The following is a 17,469-nucleotide window of genomic DNA, read 5'->3' as shown; positions in this document are numbered from 1 at the left end:
AAGTAACGGGATTACTTTTTGGGGGAAGTAATCAGTAATTAGTTACTGATTACTTTTTTCAAGTAACTTGACCAACACTGATTGTGACCATGCAGCTCACTGACATATTGCTGATGTATATCTGCTGTAGTGCGAGGCACTATGTAGCGGAGACATGTGGTTACTCATCAGTAAGATGTTGTTTCGCTGTCACAGTTCTGACTACCTTTCACCTTCCTCATAAATCCACTCAGAGGAGGATTCGCTGCGTTTATGCTACCCAGGTAGAGTCGCACAAAGAGAGAAAGCTTCAGTGAAGCGGAGGTTAGCGACGTTGCCCCGACATCTTGCCGAGTGAGTAAGCTACATTAACGCCAGCAAATCCCCCTCTGAGCAGGTCGTGCAGACAGAGTTGGAACAAAATCAAAGCTAAGCTGCTGTTAAAATCTCCCAGTTCTTTTAATCTTTGGGCTGAAGGAAGGACAATACTCGGTGTATAAATGCTCAATCAACAATATTTTATTCCCATACAATTCAACACTTAAGAGCATAAGAACCATCATGATGGGGAGACCTGCCTGCAGAGGGTCACAGCAAGTCTCAAACTGGTGACGGGTTACTCAGCCTCTTATAGCCTCTAGTGGCCCCCACCTAGTCGTAAAAATCTAAACATTCACATTCTTTCTCTCACACGGCGCCTAAGTTATGACCTCGGCTCCTTGTTTTATCTCCTGATGAGATGGGGCAGAAAACCTCTCTGGTATGTTCTGTTCTCTTCTAATCAGACAAATAAGGCCATGACTCTCTGAAAACGGTATTTCTTATAACTCAGCAGTATAATGCATCATAAAACAATATCATTCATTCACAATAAATCAGCAGTCTAATACAAATCAGTTTAATAAATCTAATAGTTATCACCTCTTCAGGAGAATAAAGCAAACTAAAACTACATAATAATTTCACAATCATTAATCAGGGATATAACATGGCATAAGATAATATAATAATCTCACACTGCGTAGAAATGACTTCTTACCAATGAGCAAACACAGCTCCACTACGTTGGCACTAGGGGTGGGTTTTAATAATCGATTCATCGATTAAAATCGATTCTGGCTTGGATAACGTGAAATCGATTCATTAAAATCCTGAATCGATTTTTTAATATAAATTTATTTTGCCTGAAACGCCAGAATCTCAGGTGAAACCTCACAAAATTTCAACAACCACCAAACAGCTAAGACAGTAAATGAGAGCAGGAACACGGATTCTGCACAAGGACGTAAACACACAGCGCGGACCCGCGGATCAGAATCAGTGAGATGTCGCCTTTCTCACCCGACGGGCGCTGCAGCTTTAAGCGGCTGTGCGCGCTCCCGCGGACGGCAATCACTTTCTGGCACAACAACTGCACGGACACAGTCGGGGCTGAAAGCCGACAGCTCGCTGATTCTGATCTGTCGGCGGTCCGCGCTTTGTGTTCACGTCCTTTTTGCGCTGATTCTAAAGCTGTTAGTTTGATCTCTCTCCAAACAATATTGACCGAACCAGCAGCAAAAGAAGATCCAACTACGCTTCACATAAACATCGTCATGAAATCACTCTGACTTTTACTGTTTTGCTTCCACCACGATAAAAATCACACTTCATGCACAGCTCTCTCTCTCTCTCTCTCTCTCTGTACTTCAAGAACAGTTTCCCGTCTAAAAATCTGTTTTCTGCATTATTCGCTTGCTTGTTACGCACAAGTCTACCGTTGTTTACAGCGCTGTCCGCCGCTGTTTTTTTTTTTTTTCGTTTTTTTACGTTTTTAAGAAAACCTAATTTCTGCCGTTCAATACTGAACAAATTTAAACTTTTTAAAATTATGCAAAATGCAAAACGCTTAGTGTCTCTAATAAAACCGCTGTAACGTCAGAGGTAACGTTCATATGTTGATTAATGGTTTTCTTTCGTTTTTGATGTACTGCAGAATATTTTTATAAAATCCAGGCCAGGAAAACCATCTTCATGTTTTTCTGTGTTTTATCTTCAGCTACTTTGACACAAAGGCCTCTGCTGTGACGCTCACACCTTTGATAAAGTCTTGCGTGTGTCAGCTTCCTTTTTATAGATACAAAAATATGTAAATGTACTGATCTGAATTATAATATTTCTGACTGTCAAAATTTCCCAGATTCAAATTGAATTGAATTTAATTGAATTGAATCGAATCGTAGATCGAATCGATTCGGGACCTTGTGAATTGGAAACGAATCGATTCTAGAAATCAGTGACGATACCCAGCCCTAGTTGGTGCTATCACCACCCACACAGCACATATATTTGAGTGACATGTCGTTGCACCCTGCTGGATGAAGCACGATTTACTGGCTACATTCCTCTGAAACGCTGAAGTTGAGGCGCCGGAGCGTGCTATCTGGATATTATGGCTTTATTATAGTTATTATAGTTAACCTAAAACTGGGCTGAAAAACTGTAACTGTAAACTTAATATCGCTGCCACACATCACTCACTAATATCACCCACTGCACTCAAACAATAAGTGAAACTAAAAAGAATAAAACCTTTTCAAAAATTAAAAACGATAAAACTGGAAAATAAAATTTCCAAATAAAATAAAAAAATCATAAATTTCAGCGACTTTGTTCTTTTGTTGTTGGCATGAACGAGCCTCCGTACATCAGCCCACTGTCTGACCTTCATTCCTCAAAGTGTTTAAACGAGCTTCGTGACGTCACGGCACCCCGCGGTGCCTCCCCCTGACGTCACGTGGAGTCTTTAGGAGACTCGCGCCGGTCGGTGGCTCAGTGACGGTGTGCGCGCGGGTCAGCATGAGGAGCGCGAGGACGCTGCGGCAGGTCCAGGTGGCCGTGACGGTGCAGCGGAGCCTTCATCACCAGCATCCTCCTCCTCCTGCGCGCTCCGCGGGGATCGTCGGAGCTCCTTTCTGCAAGGGACAGGTGAGAGCGCGAGGACAGGCTCCGCGTGCACTTGTGCGCGTGTAATCCTCCAGCTTCTTCTTCTCTGTCCGCTGCAGTCCCGAGGAGGCGTGGAGGACGGACCGGAGCGGATCCGAGCCGCGGGCCTGCAGAGGCGGCTGCAGCAGCTGGGTGAGCACGGCAGCGGGTCCGGTGACGTCACCGGGAGACTCCAACATTTGATGACGTTTATTTTTGTGCTTTCATACAGAATCACCTTCATGCAGCAGCAAATGTAATGACAGCAGGTAAAACTGACCGGAAGTTAACATTTGAATGATGAGCCTCACTGTGAGTGTCACCATGGTTACCCAGTGTGCCTCACAGCAAGAAGGGCCCGAGTTCGACTCCGCCGTGGAGCACGTCCACAGACATGCTGTGAGTGGGGACAGGTCAGCTCCCACTCAGGCAGTTTGCCTCTGCAGCATCTGGACAGATGTTTTTGCTGTCCTGGGATAAGAAAGGCTGACATTAAGTGGAGCGCAGCCGGCCCAGAGTTATCCGTGTTGGTCGTCATTCCCAGTTCAGGAAACAATGTTTTTGTTAAATTTACAACTCAGAAACTTCCAGAGCTTCCCCGTCTCATCAGTTAATGTTCATCCAGAGCCGAGTAATCAGTGAGGAGGAAATCCAGGAGACTCGTCTGGGCACAAACGTTTGATTAATACATCAGCCTGAGCGGACCGCGGTCTGCACCAGGGACGGAAAAACCCGACAAAGCCACTCGTTTAGTCACAAAGATGAGACGCCGCCAGCTGTGCAGCCCGATATTTTAACCCCGTCCATCAAAGAGACAAAATGAAGCTTGTTTCTGCTGATTATTGAGAGCAGTCACTGATTTCCTCCTACACAGAGGATCAGGTCATCCTCCTGTGGACAAAAAATTAAACACAGTCCATAAAAAGAGTTTAAATAAAGTACAACAGCTCAAAAACTCAAAATGACACAAGATCCCGAACAAACAGAGACGATAAAAATAAAATAAAGGAGCTGAGATAGTCGAAGTCGAAATATAATAGAATAAAAGTAGAAAATAAATCTCGTATCTCGTCTTTATAACGAGTTTAATCAACTATAAAGTTTACAGTTTGATTTAAACAGCTGTGCAGCTCAGTAACAGCGACAGTGCCTGATTTTTAATATTCAGAAACCATCGAATCATCAAACAAACTGGAGGCGGAGCACGCCGGCGTTTCCGCTTTCAACAGTTCATTTGAATGAATCTGTAACGTCGGTAAAACATTAACCTTCAGCACAGTTTGAATCCAGAAAAGGTGCTCAGAGCTGACCTTCGGGGCCTTAAAATTCAGACTTTAAATAAAGTGTTTAAAGTCTGATTCACGTAAAGCTGCGTTTAAAAAACTCCATAAAAATCAGAGTTTGGTGATTTGTGCGTACGCAGGTAACAGTTTAACTGATACAGTGAGAGGAATTACTGTCGCGTCCTCAGAGGTCACTGTGCACACGCTCAGTTTCATTACTGGAACAGCAAACAGTAAGTGTTTACAGGTCCACACGGGTCAGTGAACGCCTCATTACACCGCCGTCTTCCTCCCTGAACGTCTCACTGTTAATGTTCACACAGAGAGCATGCTGGGAAACGCCTCAGCTGGTAATGTTGGACAGTCAGTACGAGGAAACCTGCAATGATTGACACCGTGTGTGTGTGTGTGTGTGTGTGTGTGTGTGTGTGTGTGTGTAGGCTGTGCAGTGAAGGATTATGGGAACCTGACGTTTGAGGACATGTCCCCGGACGAGCCCATGGGCTTGCTGAAGAGCGTGAGGGCGGTGGGCGCCGCCAACCAGAAGCTGTCAGAGGCGGTGCGAGCGGTGAAGGAGGATGGGCACACGGCGGTGATGCTGGGCGGAGACCACAGGTCGGTCCACGCAGGAACAGGAAGTCAGGACGTAGGTTCCAGGTGTCGGCTCTCGGTCGACTCACTTCCTGTTTGTGTTTTTCGTCCTTAGCCTGGCGATCGGTTCCATCCACGGGCACTCTGCGGCGGTCGGGGAGCTGAGCGTCGTGTGGGTGGATGCTCACGCTGACATCAACACGCCGCTGACCACGTACACGGGGAACATCCACGGGCAGCCGGTGTCCTACCTGCTCCATGAACTGCGCTCAAAGGTGAGCTCGGCGACAGAGATCAGCAGCACGCCGTCACACAGGATCACTAACCCCTCCCCTTCCTCGCCAGGTTCCCGTCTTACCGAACTTCTCCTGGCTGAAGCCGTGCGTGTCCGCCGCCGATGTGGTCTTCATCGGGCTGAGAGACGTGGATCCAGCAGAGCAGTGAGTGCACCTGAGTCCGTGCAGAGACTCACCTATTTCTGACGCCTCTCTGACCAATCAGCTCGTCCCAAAGCATTTTGGAGATGATCGAAATGAAATCTCAATAAAAAATTTCAAGAAGCATAAAGCTCTGAAAGACCAGCGACCTCGCTCTGGTCTGAGGGTCACCAGAAGTTTATTACCTGCGTGAACCTGAGTGTACCTGCCGGCAGGCTCTAATCCTCAGTGTTTCTCCTCCTCAGCTACATCCTGAAGATGCTGGGTGTGAAGACGTTCTCCATGAGTGAGGTGGATCAGCTCGGCGTGGCCCGCGTCATGGAGGAAACGTGTGATTACCTGTCCGCCAGGTGCCGCCCGCATGAAGCCATCAAGGTGTGATAGTCTGAGCGAATGTTAAAGATGCTTTGTGTCCTTGAACAGAGGGAAGAAACCGATTCACCTCAGCTATGACATCGATGCCATCGACCCCTCTGTTGCCCCAGCAACCGGGACGCCTGTAGTCGGAGGACTCACCTACAGAGAGGGCGTCTACATCACCGAACACCTGTGTCAGACAGGTACGAGTCAGAAACTCAGGGAAAAACAAACCCTGCTCTTCACAGTAGAAACGCGTTTACTGTAAGCAGCTGATGTAGCTGCTTACAGTAAACACTTGGTGTTGGCTCTCGCTGCGGTAGAGTATCACTTCCTGTTCCAACGCAGTTAAGTGATGATGTGTGAACCGTGCTTCTGGGTCCAGACTACTCTGTGTTTAATAAGGCTGTTGGGTGTTTCACATGTTTTAATAGTTTGTATCTTGTTCTATTTAATCTGAACAAGCCCCTAAAAAGTCAGCGATCACTGTCGGCCTTTCTCAGTTTTTATTACCACCTTTCATCAGCAGCACATTTTAAAGCTCAGTTTTTAAACCTTACGATGTAACTACAGCCCAGCCCATGCTGCAGTATATTAATGACTAACCTCGTATTGTGGATGGATTATCTCAGTTGTTCTCCTGACTGAAGTTTGGTCCGTTTACAGCATCCTGCCATGCGATTGCATTTGTCCCTAACCATCGGGAACCCTCACGTTAACTTTTATCGAGTGGAAAAAAGTTAGCGTTCATCCTCCAGCTTTACTGTGTTTATGCTATGCTAACATAGCTGTGTCGCTAGGATCATGTAGCACATCATTATATAGCAGCTAGCCCAACTTCAGTAATTCAGTGATTGAAGAAAATAAGAACAACCTCAGGTTTCTCTTCAGCACTGTAGCCAGGCTGACAAAAAGTCAGAGCTCTGTTGAGCCAACCATCCCTTTAACGTTAACTAGTAATGACTTCATGAACTTCACAAATAAAATTTTAACCATGGGAGAAAAAATGACTCACAGGCCTTCAGACTGGCTGTAGTTAAACTGTTACTTAAAAAACCAACCCAGCTGTCTTAGCTAATTATAGGCCAATCTCCAACCTTCCTTTCATATCAAACATCCTTGAAAGAGTAGTTGTCAAACAGCTAACAGATCATCTGCAGAGGAATGGCTTATTTGAAGAGTTTCAGTCAGGTTTCAGAGCTCATCACAGCACAGAAACAGCTTTAGTGAAGGTTACAAATGATCTTCTTATGGCCTCTGACAGTGGACTCATCTCTGTGCTTGTCCTGCTAGACCTCAGTGCAGCGTTCGATACTGTTGACCATAATATCCTATTAGAGCGATTAGAACATGCTGTAGGTATTACAGGTACTGCACTGCAGTGGTTTGTATCATATCTATCTAATAGATTCCAGTTTGTACATGTAAATGGAGAGTCCTCTTCACACACTAAGGTCAATTATGGTGTTCCACAGGGTTCAGTGCTAGGACCAATTCTGTTTACATTATACATGCTTCCCTTAGGCAGCATCATTAGAAGACATAGCATAAATTTTCACTGCTATGCAGATGACACGCAGCTCTATCTGTCCATGAAGCCAGGTAACACACACCAATGAGTTAAACTGCAGGAATGTCTTAAAGACATAAAGACCTGGATGGTCTACAGACGCAGCCTTTGGTGAGCGACTGCAGCACCCGACCAGCCAAAGAATTTGTAAAATCCTCGCTCACGTTAAAGTCTTTATGCACCTATAAAATGATCAGAGGAACTGTGTGGTCACATGATGCTGAAGCTTCCTGTCAGTGACGCTGCCTCGTTTTCAAACTGAATCAACTCCAAAATCCACAATATGAACACCGGCTCATTACCCCCACGTGCCACACTCGCCCACAAATAACCAGGAATTTACCACAAATCTGCTCTTTGTCTCTCTGCAGGTCTGCTGTCGGCGGTGGACCTGGTGGAGGTGAACCCTCTGAGGGGCCAGACTGAGGAGGACGTCCGCTCCACCGTCAGCACCGCTGTTGATCTGCTGCTCGGCTGCTTCGGACGCGTCCGCGAGGGAAATCACCTGCCAGATTACCGCCTCCCCGATCCTTAATGCAGGCCTCTCTGACGGTGCCGCACGACACCGGCACAAAGGGCCAATCAGAGTTCTCCCTGCAAAACTACAATCCCACAGTTCCTGCTGTACGATGTCACTTTTCTGCCTCAAACCAAAGACGTTGTCTTCCTGTGGGTAGGGTAGTCCATCGCTGATCAGCTGATCGATTGTTTTGTTTTTGATTATTAAATTTATACATTTGAAGGGTGTTTGTGTCTTTTTTTTTTCTTTTTAAACACGATAAATGGCCGCCATCTTTAAAACGCAGCAGCACGCTGCTGAGGCAACGCTGCCGCCAGAGAATAACGACAGACGCCATTTTCTTACTTCTCCTGGGTTGCAGCAGCATTTTATTCTGATAAGAAACATGTCTTACATCAGGTCACTGCACAGGACATCATCCAACACACAACAGACACACAAACAGGAGTGAGGGTTGTCATGGAAACGGGGTTGAGCAGAAATTAGTAACTGCACTCAGATCTAAGCTAACAGGGTTAAAGAGGAGGCGGCGTGCTTTGTTTATCTGGAGTTTGACCTGCAGCATCTGAACGACCTCACGGTTAAACCTCAAACCATCACGCTATTGGTGGAAACGAGGGGTGTAACCATGACGACGGGTGGACAGCGCTGCCACCGTGTCGCTCAGGAAAATCCACTTGGACTGAATTTGTAAATCAAACAGCCTCAGATGGTTTTTCTTTTCATGGACTTTGGACTCATTTCGTTTTTTCTGCTTTTCAGAATAAGAGCATGGCAGCTGAAGCGTGGAACAGTTTCCAAAATAAAACCCACTTTGTCACGGCTGAGGCGACATGAGTCAGACAGGAGCAGGAGCTCGGCGACACGTTTCAGACTTCAAAAAGAAACAGGAAACAGAAAAAAATTCGCAAACGCTTTAAAACTTTTAAAAGAGAAATTTTTAAAATGCAGATGAAAAACAGTGAAGAGGCGTTCACACGAATACTGTCAGAAATCAATAAATACGCAGCTCAGTTTCAGCTAAGATTGTCTCACAGAACCACACAATCGATCGTCGGTTCAGATTCGATCGGTTCTTGCTTCTGGTTGATTCCCGTGATGACGAGAGTAATCTGATTTCTCGCCGTCTTTGTAACAGTCGTGAAGGTCCGGGAGTGCCACGGTGACGGAGTGTTTCTCGGTCTGTAGTGTCTGACTCATCTGAAGAACAAAGAACACTGAAACGGACGGACGTCGGTTTAGAGTTTTAGCTGCTGAGCTCCTGTTAGCGACCTCGGGCCAAACTCCATTCAAAATTTGTCACATTTAGCGCTCCTTCGTTCCACTCGCTGGTTTAATCGGCAGAACCGTCGATGGAACCAGATTAAATCAGTCAGATTTTCTGCTTTTAAGTCAAAGCTCATGAGATTTCAAACATCCTGGATCCAAAAAAACCAAAAAACTTTACTCGTCTTTAAACGAACCTCTCGTTCAGCGTTCTTTGTTCTCGAGAAGTTTTAGCTCTCAGGCTGAACACCTGGACAGGTACGGACGTCTGAACGTCAGCGTGTCATTCTCGTTAAAGGAGAAACGAGCCAAACACACACACACACACACACACACACACACACACGCACGCACGCTGTAGAGAAAAATAAGCGTGTTGGATCACATGTTCAGTCACACTCTGCGCCTGCAGGCAGGAAGCAGAGGAGGAAGACGGTTGAGATGGAGGAGGAAGGTCGGTCGTCAGTCGGTCTCGTTGAGGCCGCAGCGCCGCCTGAACTCCTGCCCTCGCTCATGGATCCATTTGTTCGATACTGCAGGAAGAAACAGAGTTTCATCAGAGCCTCGGCAAACGCCACGAGTGTGAGCAGCGTGAAGGTTTCTGAAGCTTTTCATGAAGCTCAGTCAAGTTTGTTTCATCTGAAACCATCAAACACCAAAAATACCTTCAGCTCGGTCAGCGGGAACGTGAACCGCCTCAAACACACCCAGAAAACATCAAATATTCATCAATCATACACAAACATTTAAAAATAAATCAACTCGAACATAATAACGAAGTTTTTAATGACCCAAAATGTTTTTATTTAACTGACAGGAAGTTTGGATTTCTTCAAAACTGCCTACTTGTTCTTTTATTTTTATTATTTACAAAATATTTTTTTATGTCGACCATCACCAGGCGTGAAAATCGGAAAGTATTTTTACTTTATTGATGATTTTGTGTTTATTTATTTTTTTGTGAATATGGTGCGATGACCTCACCCCACTTGTTTCCGAGCAGCACGGGGCAGGCGGCGTGTCGGGTCCGATAGTCTCCTTCTCCGCTCGGATACAGGTTGTACCAGAACACCGCCGTCCCCTGGAGAAACACGGTCATACGACGTGTCACATGAGGTGTCACATGACAGTGCATCAGATTACTGAGAAGCAGCGCCCTCGTCTCCCCGCCTGTTTCTCAGTTTGGTTTATTAAACACAGACGTGTTTCTGTGACGATGATGAAGAAAGTGAGTAGTTTAACCTTTTTGGGCTTTACAGCGGCTCCGATGTCGGTGAAGACGGTGGCGCCCCCTGCCTGCACGTCGGTCATCTGCAGCAGGAAGAAGAAGAGCGTGAGTGGCAGCAACACACACACGCACACACACACACACACACACACACACACACACACACAGAGCAGCACTGACGTAAAGCAGCCATGTGGCGATCCGGTTCCCCGTGCCCAGCTCCTCGAACGCGTCCGGCTCGTCTTTCTGAAACAGGAAGTGCACGGCGGTCAGAGTAATACAAATAAATTCATTAATTTAAAAAAAACTGAGCTTGTTTAAAAGTTACAAAATAAATAAATAAATCTACATTACAAAAAAATACATCGGATCTCTTTCTTTAGGATCCATATCTGTTATTAATTGATCGTTTTCGGTCTTTCAGTAGAAATAAATGCTGACAGAAACAGATTCTCATGTATGTGGTTTTATTTACCCGTCCGAAGTCAAAGTGCGGCTCGTACTGTCCCCCGAGGCCGTAGTTAGCCACCTGCACCAAACACAGCGGTTAAAACATCACAGGTTCAAAGGCGCCGGACGGTTAGCGGTGTTTGAACCCAGGTGAGGCGTTACCTGCAGGTCCTCGGCCGTCTTCACGTTCAGCCCCGTGACGTCCTCGATCAGCTGGTTGATCTTGTCCACCACGGGATGCTCGTACGCTCCGAGCCAGGCGCTGAGAGGACAGAGAGGACACAGAGTCACCACCGAGGTCACGAAAACGGCACAAACCGGCGCACGGCGAGGAGACGGAAACGAGGAGGGCAGGGAAACAACAGACAGTTTCTAAAGCAGCTCCTCTATGAAAAAACTAGAAAAACGACATTTACAGTTTCACCGCTGACGTTTGTGTCATTACAGCCAGCTGAACGTTAGAAAAGCATGAAGGAGGAGACTCCGCCCCCGAGACGGTGGTGACCACAGGCCGTAAATAAAGATGGACGCCATAAAAACATTTATATCATGACTTCAGTAAAAGTTGATGTGAAAGTCACAAATTTACTGCGGAGGAAAAAAACTCGCACGCTCACTGAACAGATCCAGGAGTTCAAACGCGGCTTTACAAGTCGGCTTGTGATTGGTCGCTTGTGACGAAGCCGTCCAGAGTGCTGTGGGCGCAGCGTCCATCGTTACAAACAGCCTGTGCTCCGCCCGGGCCTGTAGCGAGTGGCGTCCAGCTCTTACCTCTTGGAGACTCGGTAATGGGCCGTGGTCAGTTTGCCTGTCTGAGGGTCATGCACCGTGGCACGTCTGAGCTACTCCCAATTATAGGTTAATGCAGAGAGACAGAGAGAGGACAGAGAGAGGGCGGTCACTATCCACACACTGCAGTCAGGGAGGCAGCACGAGCTTCAAACGCCACATAAAGCCACTTCATTAGGTACACGTGAAGCCCTGATCTGCCGTGGAGAGTTAAAGAGCGCCGTGTCCTACCCAGAGCCAACAAGGTGTACCTAATGAAGTGGACATGATGTGCATGTGGTCAGCCTTCAGGATGTTTGACAGTTCATCCTCTGGAAACAAGCGGCTTTAGCTCCTCCCACCTTCATTCAACTTTCCTCGGATTGGCTGCCCCTCACAAACACAAGGTTATGGGATCGATATTCTGCCATAATTTAAACTGAAAATAATCTCAGCCTCAAGTTGATGTTTTACTTATGAAGTAACTACACCAGCATCATACACAAAACACACAGTAATACTGCAGTACCTGCAGTAGCTTTACAGCAACTACTTTGAAAAGTATTTCGGTGAAGCTGACGCACTGACAGGTTAACATACTGTCTGAACTTTATTTTCAAACGTTTGCAGATGCTTGTTATTTTACATAACAATGTGCAGGTAACAGTGAGAAGCACAGGTATGAGACACGAATCCTCCTGCTGCCTCCACGAACACGTTAAAGCGACATCGAGAGTCTTAAATGTTTGACTTCCTGTCCCCGAATGAGCAAAGAAAACAAGCAGAGGCTCGAACCAGCGAGAGCAGAGCCTGAAAGGAAGACACTTCTGTTCCTTCCTTCAGCGTTACAGGACCTTCTGATATCTACTCTGATGTGGCCTTTTACACCTGCCCAGGTGGGACTGATTGAGCTGATGTTACAGCTGAGTCTGTCTCTCTGTGCTGCAGCGCCCCCTGGTGGGAGGACAGAGGTAAAACCAGCTGCTCATGAAACTGCTTTATTATTATTATTATTAACAATTTCTCAGCAACAACAATGTGAAACTGAAAGTTTATGTAGATGTTTCAGAGTTTACTTTACATTTAAACGTTTCTTTAAAGCTGAATGTGTGAAAATGTTTTACTGGATTTGATAAAACTAAAGTCTTTTATGTTATATAAATAAACATAATTAATTATGATTAATTATAATTGTTGCGGAGCGTCAGACTCTGAGCTGCGAGAATTGGAGGCTGTAAGTCTGTAATAATGTCAATAATGCCGATTCTTCCTTCTGTGACGTTTAAATGAGAATTCCACTTTGGAGGAAGGAACATTTTATTTATTTGTTTATTTGAAGCGACTTGTTGCCTTTTCTGCTCTCGCCGGGACGGCCGCCATCACAGAGGGCGGAGGACAGGGTGGTGTTGGGGGCAGAGAGGTGAGGTCCACCCCGCGGACGCCGCCTCCTGCCCCGGCAGCTCTTACCTCTTACTGATGCGGTAGTGGGCCGTCTCCAGCACGCCGGTTACGGGGTTAGAGATGGTGGCTCGACGGAGCTGTGGAGCCAATCGGCCGACAGTTACAGGCAGACACAGAGCGACGCCCGAAGCACCGACTAACACCTATCGACACCGACGGAGGAGCCGCACCACTGACCCGCACAACGGACGACCTCGTGATCCTCTCCGCCCACCGCCCACCCATCACCTGTCACGTTTCTTCATCGCTCACTGATGAGGCTCAAACTACACCGTAACTAAGTAACTACACAGTAACTAACTACACGGTAACTAAGTAACTACATAGTAACTGCCTCTTAATTTCACTCTAGTTTTGTTCATCTGAAAAAATGTGTGAAGTGTTTGAAAAACAAATTAAATTTAAAACATTTTTTTGTTTTCATGCAAATATTTTTTTCTGGCTTTAAATTAATTTTTTCAGTTTTAGACTTTTGATCCTGATTTTGTGGGCGTGTATCAAGGGGAGGGGCGGGGCATAGACTAATGATTGACAGCGCCCGTGTCACGGGGTTACAAGTTAAAAATGAGCATTTTGGTCAAAGACGGCCGCTGCTCGTTGACGGGACGCCGCCGGCAGCGGCCAACAGGAAGCAGTTTGTGATGATGCTGCACTGAGGTGTGAACGGGGATTCATTCTAATTTCAATATAATATATTAGATTTCACTACAGAGCTCATCGCGGCTTAACGACCTAGGAGCCAATCAGATAACAGCATTCACTGTTGCTGAGGTAAATGTTTTCCCACCTTAGTGAGCATCCACCCGATAGAAACATTGACCTGATCCAGGGCTACAGTGAGACATGAAGCGGAGTGTCTGGATGTTGTAGGTGAAAGCGCTGCTCTTCTTTACTGTAAACGGTGAACAGAACAAGAACACGACCGATCATCAGTCGAGCAGCAAACAGACGTAACCGCGATCCGATATTCGAGCCACAAAGACTAAAACTGACAGTTTACAGTCGCAGCGACACATCAGGCAGGAGTCATGTTTTCATTGTGACTCTTGTCCAGTTTTTAACATCCCGACTGCTCTCGATTAGTTTTCCGACATTTTTCACCCTGCGAGTTTCTTCTTCAAGGTCATTTCCTCTGAATCCTTTGATAAGCTCCGCCTACTGGACTCTGTTGGGTCAGGTTGGCGGGGGAAGTAATCATAAACATTTTTCATAAAAATTTTAATATACGGCGACTTAACGGGGAGCAATATTACTGAATACTGATATTTAGCCCCGCCCCTTGCGTTGGAAAGCACTAATGGCGTCCGACCTCGGATAAACTCTGCAGCAGTGCGTGAGTTAAAGATGCTCAGACTCACCCTGGGCTTGGCCAGCTCTTTCACCTTCTCCATGTCTTTCTCCGACACGATGTTGTGGTAGCGCACGATGTGCGGGCTGTCCCACTCGTCTTCCTGCTTCACCGGGCCAATCACATACCGCGGGTGCCGGTTGTTGTCATAGTAGCGGCAGAAGAGGCGGCTCTGCCTGCGGGGAGTCTGACAGGAAGCAGAGGTTGAAGTAACGCCGATAAACGACTCTCAGAGGTGCGCTTGTTTCGCTCGCCTCACCAGCTTGATGCCTTGGCCGCGACACAGCTGCTCGTACTTCTTCCTCTCAGTCAGGTAGTCGTCTTTGCTCTCCCTCCTCTGCCTCACCTTGGTTTCCTCCTCCTTCTCCTCCACCTTCTCCACCTTCTCCACCTTCTTCTGTTTGGCCAGCTGGTACTCAAAGTATTTCAGGTTCCCGTTGGCTCGCTGGTGTGTCGGATCTAACGGGCAGAAAAACAACTTCAGGTGAGGGAGATAAACAAATCTGCACACCAGCTCTTCAGTGATCTTGCACTGAAGATGTGAGAAGGAGCCTTCTCCTCTTTAAAACAACAACAGCACGTTTGCTGACTGAACTAAAGCGCCCGTCTGCAGGTACTAACCCAGGTCCAGCAGCCTCTTGGTGAACTCCAGCGCTCTCTCCAGCTCCCCCTGCTGGTACACGGAGTAGCTCAGATAGTCGAGGACAGTGACGGCGTCCACGGCGCGGGATGGCTCGCCCTGGTCCAGCTGCCTCAGGGCCTGAGCCATCCACAGCTCGGTGTGGTAGTAATCGGCCTCTGAGTACGCCACCTTCCCGAGGTCGTAGCAGTCATCCACCGTCAGAGTGCTCCAGGCGGAGGTGGAGGACGAGCCTGAGGAGGCGAGAGAGAGCAGGAGCATTTACAACTCATGTTCCTGTTATTAAAGCGTGAGCTGGAAGGTTGAATCACGAAAACGACTTTCAGACACACGACCGAAAGCACAGAAACATTTGTGGTTCCTTTTCCTCCTGAGCGCCGTCTTCTCTAAACTCTGTTCTGTAAAGCAGAGCAGGTCCTGGTTCACAGACCTGGGAGCTCTCCGGTGGAGATGGCGTTGGTGTCCAGCTGGTAGGTGTCCTGCAGTCTCATCAGAGCTTTGGCAGCGCCGGTCTGGTCGTCGTCGTTGGGGAAGTACTGCCTCTGGATGGTGAGGTTGGAGATGAACACTGAAACACCACAGAAGAAGAAGGAGGACAATGAAAACAAAAAAAGATTCTGTGTCCTAACGTCCAACAGCTGAATGCAAACAAAGTCGGTTTTGAATCTTCAGATTTCTGCGTCGCACCATCAGACACGTCGGTGAGCACCAGGCTCTCCAGCTCCCCCCACTCCGTGTTCAGCCTCTTCATCAGCTTGAAGGCGTTCACCGGGTGACCCAGGAAGCCTTCGGGGTCCTGAGTGGCAGCCGCCGACAGGACGTCCAGTTTGTCTGCCCACCTGAACACACACACACACACACACACCGCATCATACTTAAACACCTGCACAGGTAAGAGTGTGCCGCAGATCATTACAGCAAAGTAAACCCAGTTAGCTGAACACCCCCCCCCCCCCACAGGAGGCGGAGCTTAAAGTGTTTAAAGGCGAGCAGTGACACTCACTTTTTGATCTGCTCCAGTTTGCTCTCCTCCGCTCGGATGTAGTCCTTCAGGGAGGTGACCAGGTCCTTCTCCGTGAACAGCAGGTCCGTCATGTGACCTGTGAAAAAACCAGAAATTACCGCTCACAGAGCGCACGCTCAGCAGGATCTCCACGCTACGATACAGAGCGGGTAAACTCACCGATGGAGGTGAAGAAGTCGTGAGCCGAGCAGGAAGTGAAGACAAGGAAGTGGATTAACCACCACCCACAGAGCGCCATCATACCTGCACACACGGGCAGAAACCAGGCGTCAGTGCTGACATCACACCAACGCCAGATGTTGAAGTGTTGCAGGTACTGATACTGAAGTCAGAGCGCTCAGCACACAGGACACTCACAACAACCACAAGCACATGAAAACATCAAGACACGCCCACACGCACGCTCTGTCTCCTGTCACAGGTTGAAGCAGTGACGTGTCTGAAGCTGAAACGTGGCGTCGGTGCTGCTGAGGGGGAAGCCATCGAGCGGAGCCAGGAGAGGACAAAGAAGACTCCTGGTCTCGTGCTGAAGAGCATGAAACACACCAGAGCTGTGACCACACACACACACACACACACACACACACACACACACACACACACACACACACTCTGGCCCAGTGACAGGAAGTCCCAAACCAGCAGACAGCCAAGAAACCAGACGCCACATCCTGTGACTGGACGCTTCTGCTCAAAGAGCTCGAACTGCCATTCTGCACGTCTCAACAGGTCAAAGTTCACCTGGAGGGCACTGCAGCTGGGGGTCAAAGGTCACCAGAAAGTCTCTGGAAGGTGAGGGCGAGACCCTGAATGAGGCAGAAGCAGCTTTGCATGATTCAGACTCACAGTCAGCCTTCTTTGACTGACTCTGAGCTCACTGAACACCTGAGACACCTGCAGAGGTGCAGCTTTCTGACATCACACAGGTCCCAGAGTGGAGAAGGCTGTGATAAACTGAGTGTTTGGAGCAGCTCTGAGACAGTACGTGACCGGAAGTGAGGCCGGTCACGTCACTTTTATGACCACAAACCCACCAAAGCCCCCTTTACTGTGACTCACCTGTGCGCAGAGTCTCGCTGGCAGACAGACTGTATCTGTTCAGCTCAGAGTAAAGAGCCGTAGAAGTTTCTGGATAACCGGAACCGTCACCTCTGTCAGCTTCCGGTGAGGACCGGGCGGAGGGTTTCTGCTCTCACCGAGTTTGTGTCCGAGAACAGCTTCAGCTTCAGCCGCAGCGCAGACTCCTCTCAGCGATCCTCACAGCCAGGGTGGCAACACAAACCTCCTCCTCTTCCTCCTCCTCTGACGACGTCACCACGGCTCTGCTCCGCCCCCTGCTGGACTGGAGGCGCCCTGCGTCTGATTTTCATCAACGTGTCTGACATTCATCTGCAAGCTGGAATTACTGCGTGATGACGTCAGAGCCACCACTGCGTTCATCTGCGCTTACTAATACTAATTATTCCTCTGTGACGTCAGACATGCACGTGATTATAATCACAGAAAATCAACCAAGAACAACATCATAAAGACACAAACTGAACACAGCAGCACAACCAGCAAACACCGACAGGAAGACACAA

At 47.7% G+C, this 17,469-nt stretch overlaps 2 protein-coding genes across 3 annotated transcripts; one reads left to right on the top strand and one right to left on the bottom strand.

Annotated features, from left to right (window-relative positions):
- The first annotated feature begins 2,757 nt into the window (after positions 1 to 2,757).
- On the top strand, positions 2,758 to 7,923 carry arg1 (arginase 1). Its single transcript, XM_003449488.5, has 8 exons — positions 2,758 to 2,946; positions 3,024 to 3,096; positions 4,667 to 4,841; positions 4,933 to 5,092; positions 5,163 to 5,257; positions 5,500 to 5,604; positions 5,678 to 5,814; positions 7,553 to 7,923. The coding sequence occupies exons 1-8, from the start codon at positions 2,818 to 2,820 to the stop codon at positions 7,714 to 7,716; spliced, it is 1,038 nt and encodes a 345-aa protein (XP_003449536.1). The 5' UTR covers positions 2,758 to 2,817; the 3' UTR covers positions 7,717 to 7,923.
- Positions 7,924 to 8,037: 114 nt separating this feature from the next.
- On the bottom strand, positions 8,038 to 17,180 carry p4ha1a (prolyl 4-hydroxylase, alpha polypeptide I a). Of its 2 annotated transcripts, none has more exons than XM_005471552.4 (15): positions 16,946 to 17,180; positions 16,046 to 16,129; positions 15,866 to 15,962; positions 15,550 to 15,701; positions 15,293 to 15,430; positions 14,844 to 15,095; positions 14,482 to 14,681; positions 14,233 to 14,409; positions 12,881 to 12,951; positions 10,808 to 10,907; positions 10,671 to 10,724; positions 10,376 to 10,441; positions 10,210 to 10,278; positions 9,952 to 10,048; positions 8,038 to 9,500 (listed from the first exon to the last, which is right to left on the bottom strand). In XM_005471552.4, exons 2-15 carry the CDS (start codon positions 16,125 to 16,127, stop codon positions 9,430 to 9,432), a joined length of 1,626 nt encoding a protein of 541 aa, XP_005471609.1. In that variant the 5' UTR covers positions 16,128 to 16,129; positions 16,946 to 17,180; the 3' UTR covers positions 8,038 to 9,429. The 2 variants fall into 2 exon arrangements, with proteins under 2 accessions (XP_005471609.1, XP_005471608.1); XM_005471551.4 differs by lacking the exon at positions 12,881 to 12,951 and adding an exon at positions 11,417 to 11,487 and having other exon boundaries at positions 16,946 to 17,178.
- Between the last annotated feature and the right edge of the window lie 289 nt (positions 17,181 to 17,469).

The sequence above is a fragment of the Oreochromis niloticus genome, linkage group LG8 (genome assembly GCF_001858045.2).
Source record: "Oreochromis niloticus isolate F11D_XX linkage group LG8, O_niloticus_UMD_NMBU, whole genome shotgun sequence".
Taxonomy (NCBI): domain Eukaryota; kingdom Metazoa; phylum Chordata; class Actinopteri; order Cichliformes; family Cichlidae; genus Oreochromis; species Oreochromis niloticus.
The sequence above is the reverse complement of the archived record's forward strand: the minus strand, read 5'-3'. Positions and strand labels throughout refer to the sequence as shown.

Excerpts from the sequence above, each read along its gene's own strand:
- arg1 (XM_003449488.5), top strand. The coding sequence starts at position 2,818 with ATGAGGAGCGCGAGGACGCTGCGGCAGGTCCAGGTGGCCGTGACGGTG. Across the intron at positions 4,842-4,932 it reads ATGCTGGGCGGAGACCACAG|CCTGGCGATCGGTTCCATCC; the intron begins GTCGGTCCACGC and ends TTTCGTCCTTAG. Across the intron at positions 5,258-5,499 it reads GACGTGGATCCAGCAGAGCA|CTACATCCTGAAGATGCTGG; the intron begins GTGAGTGCACCT and ends TCTCCTCCTCAG.
- p4ha1a (XM_005471552.4), bottom strand. The coding sequence starts at position 16,127 with ATGATGGCGCTCTGTGGGTGGTGGTTAATCCACTTCCTTGTCTTCACT. Across the intron at positions 15,702-15,865 it reads AAACTGGAGCAGATCAAAAA|GTGGGCAGACAAACTGGACG; the intron begins GTGAGTGTCACT and ends GTGTGTGTTCAG. Across the intron at positions 10,908-12,880 it reads CACTACCGCATCAGTAAGAG|CGCCTGGCTCGGAGCGTACG; the intron begins GTAAGAGCTGCC and ends CTGTCCTCTCAG.